The sequence below is a fragment of the Sphaeramia orbicularis genome, chromosome 11 (assembly GCF_902148855.1).
Source record: "Sphaeramia orbicularis chromosome 11, fSphaOr1.1, whole genome shotgun sequence".
Taxonomy (NCBI): Eukaryota; Metazoa; Chordata; class Actinopteri; order Kurtiformes; family Apogonidae; genus Sphaeramia; species Sphaeramia orbicularis.
In genome coordinates, this window is record NC_043967.1 from 15596740 (window position 1) to 15618021 (window position 21282).

Consider the following 21282-nt stretch of genomic DNA (forward strand, 5'->3'; position numbering starts at 1 on the left):
GGAAAGGTACATCATCTTCCGCTGTCTGTACACAGTTTTTTCTTTTTATAGGGAAGGGGGGGCACAGCCAGGTGTTCACTTTTTTTTTTTTACTTTTTCAGTGTCTCAGCAATTTAGCCGTGACCTATCAACAGCTACTGTTGCATCACTGATACTTTAACACAATGGAGAACAACTATTTGCCAATGGTTTACATGGTGAGAGTGCTCCGATCTGGTGCTGAAAAGCCCAGACTACACCCTGCTGACGTGTAAGTAACAAAAGAGCTAATTTAGCAGCCATTCTGGTATCCTCACTTGATAGGCATGGCCAGACCTACACCGCTATGAGAAGGAACCACCATTAATCTCTACGTCTGACGTGTGCATTGTTCTGCCACCCCTCCCTCCACCACCACTTGTACCGTAACACCCAAGGGACCAGCTTAGACTCATTTATCAAGCACACAAGATGTCCTGCGAGCTTCCCCCATCTCCCCATCCCCTCCTGTGTTACACAATGCAGATGTAACCATTTGGATGTGCAACAGCAGCCACAGTTTCATCCAGAGTGGAACAGATAAATGTAAAGCCCTTTGTGTGGAAAAACTCCCCGCCATTTACATGTGTACGCACACCACGCAAAACACACTGAAGTCACTTTTTACACACTGGAACATGTTAAAAAAAAGTGCCCCTAGTTCACAGCCTGGCCTGTTTTCGTGGGCAGAGAACCTATCAGAGCTCTGTAGGAGTTGAATGGAAACCCCGCACCATGGATTTCAGCATATCTCTATTATGTCCGTGGAGATGAAAGCAGAGAAATGGACAGATTTTTTATTACCTGTGAGAGAAGTTCTCACCTTCTGCGCAGCAATGGTGTTTTTAGTCCTGAAATCTGGGGCGAGGGACAAGTGAAGAGGCTCTTTTCACTGGAATAAAGTGCTCATTTGAATGGAAGAGTGAATGTGTGTGTGTGCTGTAGCAACATTTCGTGTGTGTTAAGATGAAAAGAGTGGACAGGGATGAATAGTTGCTGTATTTGGGTCAAGGCCATTATTAAACAGTTTGAATAGAGTGTATTAAACACATACACAGACACACAGTGGTAGGCAGAATATAAAACACATAGTTAAGCATAAGATGTGCTAAGTATAAGATGAATGCCCATGTACTTGTGTTTTTTTTTTTTTCCTTATCAATCTTCTTCTCTTTTTAGCATTTGTGTCACGCTTTTCCCCCTTTTCTCCATCCTTATTTTGTAATCCCCTCCATTCCTCTTAGTCGAGACCAGGTTTAATAGGAAATCATAAGTGATGGGAAAGAAAGGGTGCAAAAGAGGAAGGCAGATGGGTCTCAGTTTGCTAATGATAAATAAAGTGGGAGAACAGTGAATAAAAGATGAGTTTAGATAGCAGGTGGATAAAATGATGCATAAACAGGCAGGGTGGGATTGTCTGTAAACCATTAAATATGGATGGGTCTTCATGACTCTAGGCTAAATAACAGCATTCCAAAAGATGCACTGGAGGCGCTGCTAAATACACAAACAATCGCCCTAAATGCAAACAAGCCCCCAGTCACCCAAAATACAGAAGAAGAAACTGAACAATAGAAGAAATCCAAATGGAGCATATTTTGACCACTGTCATACTCTGACCCTTTTTGTCCACCATGAATACAAAACATAGGGATCGATACCTGCAGAAAACATCCCATACTCGACATTTTCACAGACAAATACACAGAGAACCACACACTGAACGGAAGCTGGACCCCTGACAGGTGTGTCGGTGTGATCCCCAGCATGCTTACTTACTCAGTGTTCCCCCCTGCCCACTTCACCGGTAGGATGGGATGATTTCACGCTTTCACCTCAGATGAACCGTGGCTTGAGCTAACAAAAGAAAGACACACGCATGCATAGAACAAATGCAACCCTGCTATTAAAAACACATCATGGACAAGTTATAGATTTGCATGACACGATGATGCATTATGAACTTTTTTTGTTTGTGTATTTTTGTCATTGTGCAGGAGGAGTACTGGAACAGCTCAACAACATGTCAGCTGCAGAACAATGGCAGAAATACAACACAGCCTCAGGGAAATAGTCTTGACGACAATGTTGCCGAACAGCCTCTGCAGGTACAGACATCATGTTTGAGCAGATCTTGTAAAACCTACACAAATTTATAATTAATTTTGTCTGAACAAATGGCTCAGAGGCAGTTCATCAACAGACACTGTGCATAAATATGTTTAATCATTACCACAAGATTAAAACCGCATGTGTAAACGCACTGTGACAAAATGTGATGAGTTGTTCCTTAGAAATACGGGGCAACCAAGTCACACATCACTATGTTTTCAATACTTGAACATTTTGCGAAAAAATGCTTTTGATTTACAAAGTCCCTGGATATTTCTATCTTTGCTAGATCTCTAGATACTATGTAATTACATTTATCCATCTGCTTCAATATTTTAGACCATCTGATTTATGTTTGGAGGGAAAAAAACAATTAAAAACAACTTTGTAATCATCAAAATGGCATTAAACTAGAACAGTTGCATGCAGTGAAATGAAAAACAACCCCAAAAAAACAAAAAAAAACTTAGAAAAAAAACCCCTGAGAACTTAAAATGAGTAAAATAGATACATTTTCTAACTATTTTCCATATTTAATGGTATTCAATACTGTAAAAGTAGAATAAATAAATGAATAAATTGAGCTTAAATAAGCTAATTCCATCTGCTTTATTAGGTAAATATTACAATTATCCATTGATTATGAATGAATTTAGTGTAAATCTCAGTTTTCATGGTGTAATACATAACATATAGACATATGTTAAGTGCAACACTGAGAGGTTTTTTTTTTTAACCCTTTAGGTGCCAAAGGTTTTGTTGTAGTTTTTTAAATATTCAATTTTGATATCAAGGTGTCAAAAATCTGTCTGTTTCATTCAGTTGTGGCTTGGCGCAATAGTGTGACTTTGGCGCTTAAAGGGTTAAATGTAATATGATCTTGTTAAATATACTTAGTTACTTCATTGAACTAATGCAACTCACTTACTTTACTCAGTGTGTTAACCCAAAAAGACCCAAAGAGCCACCGTCGACCAAAAGCATCTACTGATCTAAACTGTTGATCCACTAATCCTATCAATCCATGTAAATAACTGGTGTAAATACAGTTTTTCATTTTTTCATCTTCATCAGATATGACCCATTTGGACATTCAGAGGCTCCGTAGTTACCATGGAAACACCGCCATCTTCTACAACATTGATTCACCAGTGAAACCCATGGAGTTGGATCAGTGATAGTGGATGGACACACTGGGTTTACGTTCTGTTAATGATATATGGTACTTTTAATTGGCTTTTTCTTCAGTTTTTTCTGTTTTGATATCATAACCTTCAACTTTAATCTGAGCTTTTATGAACATCTACATGATCAGTGAATTAAACGTAGGAAAATAGATGATTATCACTGGAAAAAAAAGCTAAATTCAGAGAATAATATAATAATGTATGGTGATAAATCTCTTAGGAAAGGTTAAATAGAGAAAAAACTTAATTTGGGAACTGACACAAAAGTAACGGTGGGTTCTTATGGGTTAAACTAAATAAACAACTGATTTGATTGGTAGGGGCGGTGCAAAGTAAAACATGGGAGCCAATCAAAAACATGAATCAAAATGTAAGAGTTCCAAAGCAAAAGAATGGATGAAACCCTACATATGAGCTTTTTAACAGAAAACAATGCATTTGGTTCTGTCATTATAATGGATTACAGTTACATTTATTAGCAGTTTAGTTATGTAATGCTGTTAGACATATCTACAACCAAGAGCGTGTGTGTTATTTAGGTAAAATCTTATCACATACATAAATTCTCTGGATGAAGAAATACACAGATTAGCCTAAACATTGTGACCACTGACAGTAGAAGTGTGAATAATTTTGATTATTTCCTTCACTTGGTTGGATATATTAAGCAAGTTTAGTCCTTGAGGCTGATGTGTTAGAAGCAACAAAATGATCAACATAAGAAACTGAATGTCTTTGACCAGGTCCATATTGTAACAGTGGTGACTGGGTCAGAGCAGATCCAACTGCAGGTCTTGTCGGGTGCTCCTGGTCTGCAGTGGTTAGAACCGACTGAAAATGAAACAGGACAGTTGAGCATCTGTGGGAGGTGTTGGATAAATAAATCTGATCCATGGAGGTCCACCTTTCTACTTCCAGGACTTCACAGATCCGCTGTAAGGTCTTGGTCCAGATACCACAGCACACCTTCAGAGGTCTGGTGGAGTCTAGGCCTCGGATCAGAGCTGGTTTTGTGGAAAAAGGGGAACCTATGCAATATTAGACAGGTGTAATGATGTTCTGCTCCCATAGATGCTCAGTTGGTTGAAATCTGGTTGTTGCTGTTCTTTAGATACTTTTGGTACAAACCACTTTTCATCACGAATGCCTCAGTGATTTGACCATTACAATATCTCCTTTGTCAAAGTTGCTCAGATTTCTACTCCTGCTCATTTTGCAAGGGCCTGATGTTCATTACTGCCTAATACCAGGGAGTCAAAAACTTCTCAGACAAATATTCTAATTTCAAAATGTGCAGTAATTCTACAATGAAGGAATCTACTGATGGAAACATAGATTGCAAAAGTGCTTTGACTCTAATGGAGTAGAAAAATATTTTTGTTATTTTGATAAACTTTTTATTACATTTGTTTGAGAACTTTTTGACTCTTCCTTGTATATCCCACCCACTAACAGGTCCCATTGGAATGAGACAAATCAATATTGATACCACTTTGCCTGTCAGAGGTCAGAATGTTATGGCTGATCAACATTTCGTAGTAAAATTTATACACATATTTCAAATACGTTTTGTGCAAGCTTGACAATATCTGTCAAGTTATGAAGGTGTTCAGTGTCTAACAGATTTAATATACTTTGTAAATATAACTACATATATGATGTTTTCCATTCATATGTATATATATTTCATACTGGAAGTTCATTACATACCTCACATTACATTATGCATAACTGATACTGGTCCACGTGCTGTAATTTCATCCTTTAGAAATTAATCTAAAATGTTTTAAAAGTGTCCAAACCTTTTTCTATTAGTGTATTATGTCTGTAGTGTGTAAGACATGTGCTGTATTTACTTTAAGAAATAGAAAATAGTCAGGATATAACAGTCATATCTGTCATTTATTAGCATAACAGTTGTTCTTGTATCTAATAAATATCAAAATGTTAAGGGAAAAAACAAGTTTAAATACAGTACATTCCATTTGCAGAGAAGCAGAGTCAAACCTACGTGAATTCAAAAGAGAACAGTAGATCTGTTGGGACGAGAGTTATGACCTCCTCCTGGTTAGGATTGCATTGGTTGGTACCAGCAGACGGCACTGCCATAACTTCATATACAGTAGCATCATTTACTGTTATCCCACACTCTTGCATTCTTTGAGGTAAAAAAATACATCTTTAGTATTGATACATTCATAGAAATATAAAAGCGTCTTTATTTTCTCATTGTGCTTTTATGGGGGGAATATTGCCTTCGCTCTGGACAGCTGAGAAAGTGGATCTCAGAGCAGCTAACCCTCTGTGATGATCAGGGAAACAGCCTACATCTTGTATTGTGAACCAATTTATATTGACGGTTAGCTGCAGGCCACTTCATGTCAGGGCAGCCGTCGTCTTACCTTGTGCCTGAAATTACCCAGCTGTTAAAACTGAGCCCACATCCAATATATATATATATATTATAAATATGCATCAGTAAATGCCAGTTATTAAAAGAATGATCCATGTTTTCTTTAAATAGATAGATAAATGGCAAGCTGGATTTCCACAGGGTGACATGCAGCATGTTAATGTGTCTACAGGCACTACTCAAAAGGCTCGGAAAGGCATGCAGAGAGCGAGAGAGAGAGAGAGAGAGAGAGAGAGAGAGAGAGAGAGAGAGAGAGAGAGAGAGAGAGAGCGAGAGAGAGAGAAAGGGAAGGAGTGGTAGTTGTATGGCGAGAAACATCAGAAAAGAGGAACAGAGAGGAGGAAATAGTCCCTGTACTCAGATGACTGTTGACAGCAGGAGCTGCATCACCCGAGGCGTAACACCACCACCACCACCACCCCAGCAACCCATAACCAACTTCCACTTCCTGCTTCCACCATCTACCCCTGTTCCCTGAGGGTCGACAGGAAAGAGCACAATTCATCCCGTCTCAATCCTCACACCGTCCAGTGCTCCAAGAGCAGCCAGCCCCACGCTGGTCCACCACATCCAGAGCATCCTGCACGGGTTGAGTGAGCAAGCAGAGGAGGCTTAAAAGGATCAGAAATGGCAGAGGTGGTGGGGGATGAGGCTGGGGTAAAGATGTTTACCACCCTCCACCGATCCTTGTCTCTGAAGCCTCTTTCTTCTTCCATCCAACCCACCCAACCTGAAACATTCTGTAGCCCGGAGCAAAAAAACAGAGGACACCCTCTACCATATTGCTCTTGTCCATTATGGCACAATGCTGCTGCTCTTCTATGAAGGCCTCAAGGAGTTGTGGCTAAGGGGATGTGGGCGGCCTGTGCCCTCATATAGCTCAACAACTGATCCAATTCTCTACATTTTGTCTAACAACACTAGGTTTCTATAAGGTAAAGCTAACACACCTAAACCATCTGTATTTATTTTCATGCATCTGGGTTTTTTAAAACACGTGCCTTTAAAACAAAAGGAATATGAGTTGCATTCCTGCAGACGTCCTCCAGTAACAAGAGGGCTCATAGATAATCAGTGTCCTCGGGAATTCAGACACAAATCCAAAAATATCCTGGACAGGGTCCTGCGGGTGCCAGGGAAGTTCAGATGGTGGTCTGCTACAAGCCTGTGTTCGGGTTGTGGTATGTTTCCTCAAGTCCAGTTTGAGGAGAACACCCGGACCTCTGGTGAGAGCCCTCATCCCCCCCGTCCTGCGGAGGTGGGCTGTGTACCGTTGACCTGATGGAACCTGAAACACCGTCTGTGTAGAAGGTAATCTCTGATGAAGGCATTTGAGACTGTGCGTTGGCAGAGGAGGGCTGTAGCTGAAGGGCTGAGGAGTTTGGGGTCGGCGGCGGTGTCGAGCTGGAAACAGGAGGGTACCCCAGAAGAAGGTCCTGGGGTCTGTGTGTGTGGCAGGCGGAGTCCATGTGAAATATTGCACCATGCTGCTGGGGGTGTGTGAGGGGAGAGGAAGGCAGTGACATGGGTGTGTCAGTCCAGATGGAGGCAGTCTGACAGGAGGGAGGGGAGGGGTACGACTGAGGAGGGTTGGGGTGGGGCAGGAAGGGGTGGTGCGCTGGGGAGCAGTACGTTGGGCAGACGACTGAGGGTGGAGGCGCTGATGACATAAAGGTTTCCATGAGTTGTGCCATTCTCTTCATGACTCGCCCGAGGTCGGCCACCTCCCTTCCAAGGGTGTTCACCTGCAGACACAAAAACAAACCATTTAGAACCCGCTTTAAGAGGAAGAAGCACTCAGTTCCTTTACTGAAGTACTTCAAAGTACTAATTTCACACTTTAAAACTGTACAAAAAAGTAGTTATTATGCAGTAAAATCCTCCTTATGCTTTACTATTACAGGGCCAAAAGTATTAGAGTAAGCATTAAAAAAAATTCCCATATTTATAACAATGTTTGTTTGTCCAATCACCCTTGAGCTTCTGACAATGGTTATATTTTATGTACATATAAAAAGGTTAATTTAATATTTTTGTTTTACACTTGATTGCTTCATTTCAGATTTATTGTGGTGGTGAACAAAAGCCAAAATACGTTTGTGTCACTGCCCAAATATTTATGAACCTGACAGTATATTTGAGGTTTTTTACATTAATTTCGCAACTACATTAATGAGTATGTTGCATCTTACTACTGTAAATGTTTAAGGTTGAGCTCATTTGAATGTCTTTATATACTATTGGTTGTTTATTCTGTGCCAATAGATGGCACTCTATACGATCGTGACACATCTGTAGGCTCGATCTGTAAGAAACATACCTCTAAAAAATCAAATTTTCATGAATTCAGAACAACAGCCCTGTTTTTAATTTTCAACAGTGATTCAAAGAGAGGTTTGAAGCTGAATAAGAGGAGAATAAGCCAAAAGTGGCATTCTGAAATGTAACTATGGCTGTTGGAAAAATATAGTGGAGTAAAAATTGTGGAATTGAAGTGGAGTAGAAAGATTAAGGTGCAGGAAGTTGCCGGCCAAAATCATTTACTGATACAAAAAGTGAAATAACTTGATCTATCAATGAACCCATGTAAATAACTGGTGTAAATACAGTTTGTCATCTTTTCATGGTCATCAGATATAACCCATTTGGACGTTCAGAGGCTCCGTAATGAATGAACATGGAAACACCATCATCTTCTACAACACTGATTCACCAGTAAAACCCATGGAGTTGGATCAATGACAGTGGATGGAGATGCTTCTTTTTATGTTCAGTTAATGATAGATTTTAATGAGAAAGTCACTTTTTCTTCTGTTTTCTCTGTTTTTGATATAATAACCCTCAATTTTAATTTGAGCTTTTATGGACGTCTACATGATCAGTGAATTAAATACAGAAACCTACATGATTTTCACTTAAGCATGCCAAATACTGAGCATAATATTTGAATAAATGGTGATAAGTCACTTGAGAGAAGTTCAAAATAGAGAAAAAATCATTCGGAAACTGCCACAAAAATAGCACTGGGTCTTTATGAGTTAAAATACAAGTCCCACATATTTATACTTCTTTATTTATTTATTGTTTTTGTAACCTTTCTTTATACAGGTAATCCCACTGCCCCCACCCCCCAACAGCCTTATTTACAAGAGCACAGTACTTAAGTACCCACATGTTTTCACAACTGTTTAGAGAAAGCTGATCAGAAATAATGGCTGTTTCTCAATATCAGGTTCTCGAGTACGGTCTTGGTAAGAGCGGTCTCAGAGAATGGACTAAGAACACAAACGGCTGTGTACTTATGAACTTTCCTCCCTGTCTCTGCTGCATTTCCACCATCGGCTTCCTAACATATTCCCACAATCCACCACAATATGCCACTCGATTTGATTTCAGTACATTTGTACAACTATTTACATGTCATTTATATATATATTTTTTTACATTTTAAATATTCTTCAAAACTGGATAAACAAATGTCGTTGAATCCCATATCATGATAATAAAGATGTATTTTCTCACTCTTCTGCCTCTCGCGCATGTTCCAACATTGTATCACATCATTTGTTGACAGTCATCTACTCAATAAAACATTTCTGAGGTAAGTTGTCACTGAAGTTGCCTCTGAGAGTAACATAAAATGCATCTTGGGATATTTGCCAGCCAAGTCTACATGAGTCACCAACCAGTGGATCCCTGGTTTAAGTTAGCAGACAAGAACAACATCTGGGCATTCCATCTAATCTTGGTTTGTGCGAACTTTTAAATGGAACAGTACTTTGTCTGTGACTGATGATGTTTCACGAGATTTCAAGAACAGAAGACAGGGTTTCTGCAGGTATCAGTAAATCTAATTTAATGCTTTTTAATGCCACTTTAAACAAATGTAATGCCCATGTCCAACGGCAGATACAGTTTTATATATAGTTTTATGACGGTTTACTGTCGACAGGCTTTAACCAGGTTCTGAATAGTTCCTCCTCTAATCACTTCTGCTGAAACTTGCATTTTCCCATTTAGACATTTGCTAATATTCACCTCCACTCGGCATGAGCACGATCACAGCACGTTGCATTCCAAGCATCCAGTGTTGTGACTTTGTGTATCAGCCATAAACAAAAGCCAATTAAAGGGTTCCGCCTGTCAATCATCATCACACTATACCTCTGATCAAAATTATTAAATGTTTATACAATCAAAATAAATCATGAATAACATTGCTTTTTTTCCATTAAGTGTATTTAATTTTTAATGCCTCTGGACATAGAACTTAATGTTTTAATGCCATTTAAGGCCTTAATTTTCACAAAATCAATTTAATGACTTTTAATGACCTGCAGAAACAAGAACGCATATTGAAAAATGGCCAATTACTCATTACTAGGGGTGTGTATTGGCAAGAATCTGGCAATGCGATGTAAATTACAATACTAGGATCATAATACAATATATCACAATATATCATGACAGTTAAAAAGGCAATTTTTTGTTTGTTTCTTTTTTTTATGATTATTTCCTTGAAGAATTGAATTACACCCGAAATATGCACAAATACTAAACACATTTTTATTTGATCACAACATGGTCTAATGCTATATCATAAAATTTTCCTTTGTTAAAACTTAAATTATGTTTTACAGACATTATAGATTAAGATCCTGCTCAAATCTTCATATTCTATTAGTTCATAACTAACATCATAGTATTATTTTTGTCCCAACAAAGGAACTAACATCTGCCTCTCAGACAGTAAAAAGTGCTTTTAGGATGCATCAAATAACCATTATTTAATAAAATAGTGTTAAACAATAATAAATAAAATATAAACAAAAAAGAAAATAAAAAACAAAAATCAACCTCCACAATATCTGCATTTGAATAAATACCTAAAAATATTGATACAGTACTTTTTAATATCGATACAATATCGTGAAGTGAAATAAAATATTGCGATATGTTGCAGAACCAATATTTTCTTACATCCCTACTCTTTACATAAACAAAAAATAGGACCAATGGCCCTGTAGCTTACCGGCCAAATTAAAAGCATTGGGAAATGTATCCAGATGCCATTTATTATCACCCAGTTCTGCGTATTTATTATATTACAGAAATAGCCCATGTTTTGGTCATATTCCAATCAGATGTGTAAAAAAATTCAAATTCCAACTTGATATCATTGATACTTACTGATTTATTGGATCAGTCCACTTCCTATCTGTTATAATGGGAAAATTTTTCAAAGTGGCACCAAATCCAGAATCAGATCCGGATTGAAATAATTTCAATACCTTGTGTTGACATCATCATAAAGAAGCTGTATACCAAGTTTGAAGTCAATTAGAACTGTAGTTTCGGAGAAAAAGACGATTGAAATTTTTTCCCCCATAACAGCCCATGTTAAATTCCCAGATCCAGAAGAAGATCCTGATCAGCATGTGGCCATTATGTTTTGGTCATCTCCCCATCAGGGCTGTAGTGTAGAAATTTACACTGGACATTATTTATATTTACTGAGTTATTGCATCGATCCACTTCCTATCTCTTATAATGGGGAAATTTTTCAAAGTGGCACCAAATCCAGAATCAGATCCGGATCCAAATAATTTCACAAACTTTTGTTGACATCATCATAAAGAAGCTGTATACCAAGTTTGAAGTCAATCGGAAAAGTAGTTGCGGAGAAGAAGACAATTGAAATTTTTGTAACGTACGACAGACGACAACGGACGCCGCATGACGACAATAGCTTACAGCCTGTCGGCCGGTAAGCTAAAAAGGATCATAGGTAGAAAATTGAATGTAGGAAATGTGTTCTTGTTACCATAATGCTGCCGTCTTACTGGAGCCAAGTGGGAGTGGCTGCTCAGCGTGTGGCAACTGTTATATTGACTCACATGTTGTATCTCTATATCAGTCTTCATTTATGTTGTCAAAACTGTTCATGACATCATAATTGTCTCAGTGATGAATCATCTAACAGCTGTGAAACTTGCTTTTATAGGCCTCTGCGTGTCTATCATTTTATGTCTACACCCAGGATTTACACCGCGTCATTACAAAGTTGTATTTTCAGGTCAGTCATTTTGGGTCAAAATATTTGGGTCTCCTTCATGTCATTTTGCATGTAACATCTTGCTGCTATAATTGGTCATTACACCGATGAGAGGGGTGGCTGATTAGTTGCTCTCTGCAAGTGGCACGTCCGCAGAGAGCACGAACCATGAAGCCCTGCCAACGTGCCATCTGCTTTTGCCAGTCAAAGGATTCATGACCATTCATCAGGCCAATCACGCACATCAGTACAACTGGATGAACATCAGCCCTGAGCAGGACACAGGAGTCCAGGTGGGATGTACTCCAGTCGCTGTGTGAATATGTCAAAGGGCTGATCAGGAAGTGTGTATCACAACACAACGAATCAAACTTCAAATCATCTTTTAATCTGTCTGTCTCATAACAAGAACACGTATTTTAAAGGATTACCAACTATGCACATGCAGTTTCCCCTGCAAATGTGTTGCAAAGTCACTCCTATTCTGAGTCATTTTAGATCCTGTTGTATTTGAGCTTTTGTGTTCCATACGGATTCCTTATCCTCTCTTAAATAAGTCTTCCATCTCTGCGTCTCTGGAGTGGCCGATAAAAGGCTGGGTCTAAACTCTGGCTCTGATAAAAATAGAAAAGCTGAGAGCGACAGGACAGTCCAATCTGACACGCTGTCAACATGATTCCAGTACTCCCACCTCAGAGACAACCGTCTGTACAGATGGTCAGACAAAAAAAAAAACAAAAAACACAGCAGCGGACTATGAGAACCCACTGCTCATACAGGTGCCTGTCCAAAAAGTCACCAATGACAAAAGCCTACAGTAGAATTTATAAAAATATGTGAAGAAGTGTTTGAGATGACTGCTACATCACATGAATACAGACAGATCAGGTCGTAATAAGCAGACAATCAGTTGTATTACAGTGATTTTAGTGACAATTCCAAGAATCAAATTATTTCAAGACTTTTTCTTTCAAATGTTGACGTACGTTTGGACAAAACGTTGTTTTACAGAATGTCCATTAAAATTCGTGAATTTCTGTTATAGGGAAGTTACATATCTTGAAAGAGGTTCCAGTGTAGTGTTTGTCACCCTTAGGGTTGGGACCCCTGGAATTCAAATGGGGTCGCCTGAAATTTCTAGTAATGATAAAAAAAAAAAAAAAACAACAAAACTCACTAATAGAAAACATATGGTGAGTTGACAGAGACAATCCCAATACATAACAGACATGACAAACTGTGAAGCTGAAGCACTGTGGTACTGTTTATCTTTCAAATGCTCATTGTGGTCGGTTTCAGATGCTGCAGCTCTTTCATAATTCATAGTTTGAGTTATTGTTTGTTCAGTATTAATTGTCAGCCTTGTAAATCCAAGCTGGACTGACTGTACATATCCTGACCAAGGAAAATCAAATTCTCACTTTGTGCAGTAATCTACACCTGGCTTTTCTGCCTCCGTCCATAATAATATATATTATAGCATAAATGTCATCTAAAATGAACGTTTATTTGCAACATAGTATAGCAAACTATTACACGGTCAAAAACAGATTAATTTTAGCAACAAAAAAAATGTCTCTGTTTTGAATGTCTGGGGTCGCCAGAAATTTGTAATGTTAAAATGGGGTCACGAGCCAAAAAAAAGGTTGGGAACCACTGTTCTAGTGTCACCTAGTGGAGAAAACTCAGACTGCAACAACCTGAACACCACATCCATAACCCTAACCCCTACAGTGGCTAAAAACAAACTGTCGTTACAGACATTTTTGGGGATTTTTAATCAAAGAGATATTTAATTTGGTCCACATTTAGTAGGTGAGTAATGCTTCTGTGACCACTCCTTTCCTAAGGTAACAAAAACACAATCCTTCTTATCATGTTTATACTCTTATGAAACATAAATGGGAATATGTATTCAATTTCTGCATCTAAATCTGACAGATTGGACTCTTAAATCTGAAGGGGTCAAAATCAAGGGGAAAAAATACACACGCTCCATGTGCAGCTCTCTCCTACAGGTGCAAGTCAAAAGACTGAATATACAGTAGATAACCTGACTTGTTTTCATGCTGTTATGAAAAAAAGAAGCCACTTTTCCAAGCTTCCATATTGAGACCTCCTGATATTTCACAGTGAGTTTGTTTTTGACAAACTCTGATCAACCATTATTATATCTGCCAATAATAAAATGCTACTACCCACCTGAAAACACTTCTGTAGATTGTTTACGGTTTCAAAACGTACGCAAGGAATAGATGTCTCATCCTCTTTCTGACCACTTGAATTACAATATTCTAAAAGGAAAACTATTAAACACTGCGGCTTTAAGACTTTAAAATAAATGTAATGTCATAGACTTACCTTGGAGTTTTTGAAGTGGGATTTGTATAAGGTACTTATGCATAGACAGTGGACTACTTACCCTACATAGCAGTCAACACACCCCCAGTTAGGAGAGGAAAAATGTACAAAACACCTACGCAAAAAACAATCAGTTGAAGTATATGCTATATTTGAGATATTTCACAGTTTTACCTTGTTGTCAGACAGTGTTTTCCAAACCGGGGATGTGTCAACTGCCATGTACGGTAGGAGTGCATTGAATAAGGATAACCTCCCCTTCAATACCCACACAAAGAATTCAATATATTTGCATATATTCTCATGTTTATTTTTAATTTATTTCTTATTTCACAGTTCACTAGAATGGGTCACAACTGCTTTTTATGCGTGTGTGTGCATGCATGTTTCATTCTCAAGTGAGTCTGAAGTGTAGGAGTGTTTTCAGTGTTTTAATCTGTTTTTTTGTTTTTTTCTAAGTGCACTTTTCAGGTTGTCGCTGTTCCAGCTCTCTCCTAATTTCTATGATGCTTGAACAATAATGCCTTTTTCGTCTCCCACTGGAATCAACCCTTCACTGTTCACAAATATAGCATGAAGTCAAAGGGCAAAGATTATGAGGTCATAGAACAACGAAGGGCAAGCTTCTTTTTTTTTTTTTTTTGCTGTTTTCACAGAATTTCCAGTTCATTAAAATGTGGGTGGTTCAGGTCAGAATCATTCATTTTTAACTTGTCAGTTTTTTGTTCGGGTTTGCGTTTTGAAATGTAATTTCAGAAATGCCATTCACAGGTGCTGTGAGCTAAGAATAGACCCTTTTGTGCAAGTGTTACAGATTTTAGACTCCTGTATCTACAGCATAACTGATCTCACTGTCACGTTTATTTGTATATGAGTCTGTGGACGGAGCTGACATGATTTAAAGCAACACCACTTTTCATATCTCCTGTGGTGACCGCTGTGGACGGATCCAAGCGGATTAACAACAAGACCATGCTGAGAGACGTCCTGGTCACCCACAGAGACAGAGAATGGACCGCAGAGACACTGTACAGAGCTGTGAGGGTGCTGAGTGACTTTGTTTTTTCCCCCCTCTCCCATTTGTTTTCTGTTCTCCCCAAATAAACCTGTGTGTTTTCTTCATCTGCTCCCTTTCTCTCTCACACTTTCCTCTATATCTCTTCATCCCAGGTCTCTGACTGAGGCTTAACAAGTGAGGGCACACACTCCTCATCACCTGCCAAAGTCCTAACATCAATTTAGCCACCTGCCAATCAAAATCACAGGGTACAACAGAGGAGACTGTTGACACCATTAAGATCTGACTGTTCCACACTTCTAACACTATACTCTTACGCTGTCATATTCCTTAAGCTCATTTATTTATTTAAATCTTTTTGGCTCATTACTTTCTTAATCCTTTCACCTGCCTTCTGCTTGACATGCTGATATAGCCATATGGCTTGTGCTTACCTGAAAACTGGGCGCCTGCCTGAATGTTACATGTGTTGGTGCTTTTAGCCAAACCTGTGTCCCTCTGTCTGTGTCCGTCACTGTCTCTCTATTACACACACACACACACACACACACACACACACACACACACACACACACACACACACACTCGTACCTGCTGGTCGAGGTGTCTCAGTTGTCCTCTGGTCTCCTCTGCTTTGGCCGCTAACTCTGCTGTGCTGATCTGCAGCATATCTAAGGTACAAATCGGCATATTACAAATCAATCCAAATGCCAAATACCCTAAAATCATTCAATTTTCACAACCCAGACTATTGGAAAATACTACAAATCAGATTTTACTGCTAAAAACGTACCTGTGGCAGACGCTGAGGCACTGATTGGTTCACTGGCAGGACAACCTCGGGTTGACAAGAAGGAGAAGGCCATGGAACTCTCTGTCCCTTCACTGTCTTCAGTGCCATCCACTATCCTGCAAAAAAAAAAAAAAAAACAAAACAAAGAAGCATGTTTGTAAAGAGTTAACTGAGAATTTGCAAAAACCCTGACATGAGATGAGATTGGCTCTTCCATCAAACCTAAATAAATTTGCAGGTTCTTGCCTCTACCGTGATGTTTGACTTTTACTGTGACAATGACTGTTCAAAGGTTAAGTCTGTCAGGATGGGTTTACATCACCTGAAAGCTGAATTTAAAGGTTCAATGTGTAGGATTTGAGGGGATTTAAGGGGAATAAATCCCAGCACCAGTCAGCTGGGCCTTTCACTGTGGAGTCTGCATGTTTACTTGTGTCTACGTGGGTTCTTTCTACGTACTCTGGCATCCTCCCACAGTCCAAAGACATGGGCCTTTTGGGTTAAATGTAACTATAAATCACCTGTTGGTGTGAATGTGAGAGTGGATGGTTGTTCCTACATGTCAGCCCTGTAATGAACTGATAACCCAGGAGTGTCACTTTCCCTGGGACAGACTAAGTTAGGGGTGTCAAACTCATTTTAGCTCAGGGGCCACATACAGCCCACTGTGTCCTCAACTGGGCCGGACCAGTAAAATAATAACATAACCTATAAATAAAGTCAACTCCCAACTTTTCTCTATGTTTTAGAGTGAAAAAAAGTGAAAAAATCTACAAACGATCCTTTAATAAATGTGAATAACACAAATAGTGATGAACAGCCTGGAATTTCTTCAAAAAATAAGTGCAATTTCCACATTAGTATTTCTCAGCTGATCATTTATACATGTCCGTGACAATTTACAGATCGCAGTGGATCTACAAGGGCACAACACATTTGACAACAGCCATAATATAGTAATATTTGCACTTAAAGACATTTCAGGTTGTACATGGTTGTTCGTGACAAAGTAAACATTTTCAAGTAATGAAACTTTTTTACATTAAAACAGAGGAAACTGTTCTTTGTCATTATTTATAGGTTGTTATGATAGTATATGACTGGTCTGACCCACTTGAGATGAAATTGGTCTGTATGTGGCCCCTGAACAAAGAACGATTCCCACACCCTTGACTGTTATTATCTTCAGCGTAATTTTTGCATTTCACAAATTCATCCCACTGGGCTGGATTAGACCCTCTGGTGGGCTGGTTTTGGGCCATGGGCCATAAATTTGACACCCCTGGGCTAAGTGAGTTCAGAAAATGAATGAAAGAATAATGTATAATCACATGAAATTCTGTATTCTGTCAAACACAACCTCTCTCTGTTAAGATGTGAGGGTCATCTTCTGCCTGGTTATCCACCATATTGTAACTAGATGAACAGGTTTATTCAGTTTGATAATAGTGATACTTTAGAGCAGGGGTGTCAAACTCATTTTAGTTCAGGGGCCACATTAAGCCAAATCTGATCTAAAGTGGGCTGGACCAGTGAAATAATAACGTAATAATATATAAATAATGTCAACTCCAAACTTTCCTCTATGTTTTAGAGAGAAAAAGTAAAACTATGCAATGAAAATGATTGCATCTACCCACTATCCTTTAAAACAATGAGAAGAACATGAACAAACTGAAGTTTCTTGAGAAAACTAAGTGCAATTTTAACAATATTATGTCTCAGTTTATCAAATATACAATTTACAAATCACAGTGGATCAACAAATACACAAAACATTTAATAACAGGCAGAATATTACTAAACTTGCACTTCAGACATTTCAAAATGTTTATATTTGTTCAGGTTATTTGTGTGTTTGTGAAATGATAGTTTGTTTCAGTGTCAATACAGTACATTTACATTTACATTTATGCATTTGGCAGATGCTTTTTTCCAAAGTGACTTACAGGGGAAAACCAATCAAATCAATCAATCAATCAAATTTTATTTATATAGCACCAGATCGCAACAAAAAAGTTATCTCATGACACTTTATATATAGAGTTGGTCAAAACCAGACTCTGAGCCAATTTACAGAAACCCAACAGAATCCTCCAGGAGCAAACACTTGTGACTGGTGACAGTAAAATGACAGCAAATAGAAAAATTTGGAGTTGTGAGTATTTATAGGTTATTATGACAGTGTTTTACTGATCTGACCCACTTAAGATTAACTTGGTCTGTATGTGGAACTTGAATTAAAATGATTAATATCTTCAGCGTAATTTTTTTCATTTCACAGATTCATCCCAGGGCCAGACTGGACCCTCTGGCGGGCCAGATTTGGCCCCTGAGCTGCATGTTTGAGACCTCTGCTTTAGAGTCTGTCTACACTGAAAATGTTCGATTTGTTCACTTTAACCTGCAGAACTTTGTCAAAGGTCTCAGTAAAGTTATAGTCATGTTCAGCTACAGATACCTCTGAGTGAACGCGGTGGTGAGTCTGGACTTTGAGTGCCCATGAGAGAGATGACATTAGTGAAACCGTTGTGTTTATTTTGTCACATTACATTGTTCTATTTTCTAGTCTATTGTCTTTATCATTTACTTTACCGTGTCATTTATGTATGTATGTATTTATGTATTTGGGTTGTCAAAGTTGTGACTGACTGTGAATTTGTTGCTGTGCTGGAATGATTACATGCTAGCGAATAATCAAGTATGAAAAGTCTAAATTTATGTCAGCAGGACATATGCCATGTGAAAACTTCAATTTATATCCTTGCAAAGCTTTGATTATATGCTGTCAATGACTGGCAAAGCACTGGAGCTCTGAAAAAGGAATTCAGGACATCTCTAGCAATTTTCCCTTCAATTGAAAATACTAGAAGAGACAATACAAACACTTACTCCAATGAAGAAGTGCTATATGGGTGCTTCTATGAAACTGGTCCCTAAAACAGGACATGGGAGATAAAAATTCAAACCAGACACAGACTAATGTTATGGAACAAGTTTGGAAGCACTTTGGGTCTATTTTAAAAACAAATACTTACTGAGATAAAAGGGAAACTATTTTTCATATATAACACATTTTTATATTATTTTACATTTTATATTTAACACAAAAAATCTGCATGTAACACTCTGAAAAGGACATGAAAATTACGCACTTTTTTTTTTTTTTTTTTAAATCTCTTTATTCTCTCACAGGTACATTTTGGGAATTGAACTAATTATGCAAGGCAGAGAGTTTCACAAAAATGGCCACTGTTGCAAAATCATTCGCGATTTATATGCATTTAAATGGGCAGGTTCTGCATGTATTGCAAGTGGACTTGATGGGTTACATACAAACCCTGGAATGAGACTGAGATTCATGAAAAACCTGCATGTCTGGATTAGAAAAACTACTAGGATCGTCAAATTTAACACAGTGTCTTTATTTATAGTGCTATAGAAGACCCTTTACAGTCATGTTTTCCAGATTAAATGCACTGACACCTAGGTAGCTTTTCCTGTCCCAGTTTTGGTCATATTTTTGGCACCAATATTTTATAAAAAATTCATTAATTATGGGATGGCTCAGAGCAAGAATACAATTTTTTTTGCATTTATCTGGTGTCATCATTAGGTACATCCTGGTGGGTAATATGACTAAATTTCTCTTTTATTATTGGGTCTAAAAAGCAGACAAAGTGCCAGGTACCAAAATGTACCCAGTTTCATAGAAGCACCCATATGTGATATGTCATTTCATATCACAAGCTGGGCCTTAATAGACGGTCACACCAGAATTTGTGACAAATATCTGCATTCAGTTCCAGTCTGCTGTACAACCTTGAGCAGAAACTTGAAGCCATCAGTGCTGTACTAAAAATGTTATTAGAGCAGGATATGTGGTCAGAAGTTAAACTGAAGTGAAGTGAACAGTTTTTGCATACTCAGAGACTTTTAATAGGGAGGTGGAAGGGCTGTCATTTTAATTTTTAATGAGTTTGTTGAACTTTATGTGGAAAACCGTATCAGACACAAATTACTATTCAGTGCGGAGAGAACATTTTTATTAGGTTTTAGGAGATTTTTAATTTCTCAAAATGTTCTAACTATGGCCAGCCCTTGCTTGTACAATATGTGCAGTTGAGGGTAAAAAAAATAATACACAACATGGAGTCAGAGTGACAGAGGCCAACATAAGCGGAAAGACAAATCAATACTAGTCAACCTCACCTGGGACTGAGGTTGGAAGGATCTAAAGTGGTGAGAGTAATTTCCTGAATCTTCCTTCGGGACCTTCTGGAGCTCTGTTCGGAGCTTTTCTGGCTGGGTTGGCTCAGTGGAGACCTCCCACTGGTGTCCCTGAGGTTCACCGCTCTGTTCTGCTCCGATGACAGAGACACAGACATGGCATCTTCCTCCTCCTCATCTTCCTCATGCTCAACCCGTGCTTCGACGATGGGTGGGTAGCCCTGCACCACACGGCCGTTCCTTTTCACCCCTGACTGGAAATTTAAAAAAAACAAAACGCAACAAAAATACATAGAATGGTGACCTTTCAAAAAAGGGATTTCAAGAAAGCAGAAAGGCATCATTTTTGCAAAATTACTCTTATTGTGTGTATGGATATGCACAATATCTATGTATGTGTGTATTAGATGCAATGCCCCTTTTACGTCATCTGGAACAAGAAAACTCGTACTACAGTCTTTAGTTCTATGTCAGTTGGACTATTGTTCCATTGTGTGGTTGGACGCTGCAGCATTTTCCTACCATGAACCATGGTCGTGGAATAATCTTCAAAAAAGTGTAAAACTACATACATTAATTTCTATTAATGATTTTAAAAGTATGGATAATGTAGTGAAGGAGGAATGTCACTGTTTTTCTTGATGCCATTATGGTTGAATAGTGATTATTGTGTTTTATTGTTAATTGTGTATCATGTATGTGTTTCATGTTGTTTGGACTTTGTGTGGCTGCTACCTTGGTCTGGTCTCCCTTGCAAAAGAGATTCCTAATCTCAATGGGAATTCCTGGTTAAATAAAGGCAAAATAAAAAATAAATAAATAGATAAAAAAGACCTTGATAGGCTCCAGATAGCTCAGGATCGGGCTGTTAGACTAGCTCTGGGCTGTGAGTTTTGAACTAATGTTAATGCAATGCATCAAGGACTGACATGGATGAAAGTCAAGAACAGATTGGCATGTAGTTCTGTGTTGTCTTTGCATAAAATCTGGACCTCACACAAACCCTTTAGCCTGTTCTCTAAACTACACCTGTAACAGACATGGGTTGAACACGAGACAAGTCTCTAATGCTACTTTTACTTTGCCTTTGCCAAG

At 38.4% G+C, this 21282-nt stretch overlaps 1 protein-coding gene across 1 annotated transcript in view; it reads right to left on the reverse strand.

The window, feature by feature from the left end:
* Positions 1–5242: 5242 nt before the first annotated feature.
* kcnh8 (potassium voltage-gated channel, subfamily H (eag-related), member 8) overlaps positions 5243–21282 on the reverse strand; it is a 95697-nt gene continuing 79657 nt past the window's right edge. Inside the window, exons 13-16 of the mRNA XM_030148160.1 lie at positions 20170–20441; positions 15958–16073; positions 15756–15835; positions 5243–7475 (exon numbers count right to left, since the gene is read on the reverse strand). Coding sequence (XP_030004020.1) covers positions 6888–7475; positions 15756–15835; positions 15958–16073; positions 20170–20441 — 1056 coding nt within the window. The 3' untranslated portion in view covers positions 5243–6887. The remainder of the gene's footprint in view (positions 7476–15755; positions 15836–15957; positions 16074–20169; positions 20442–21282) is intronic.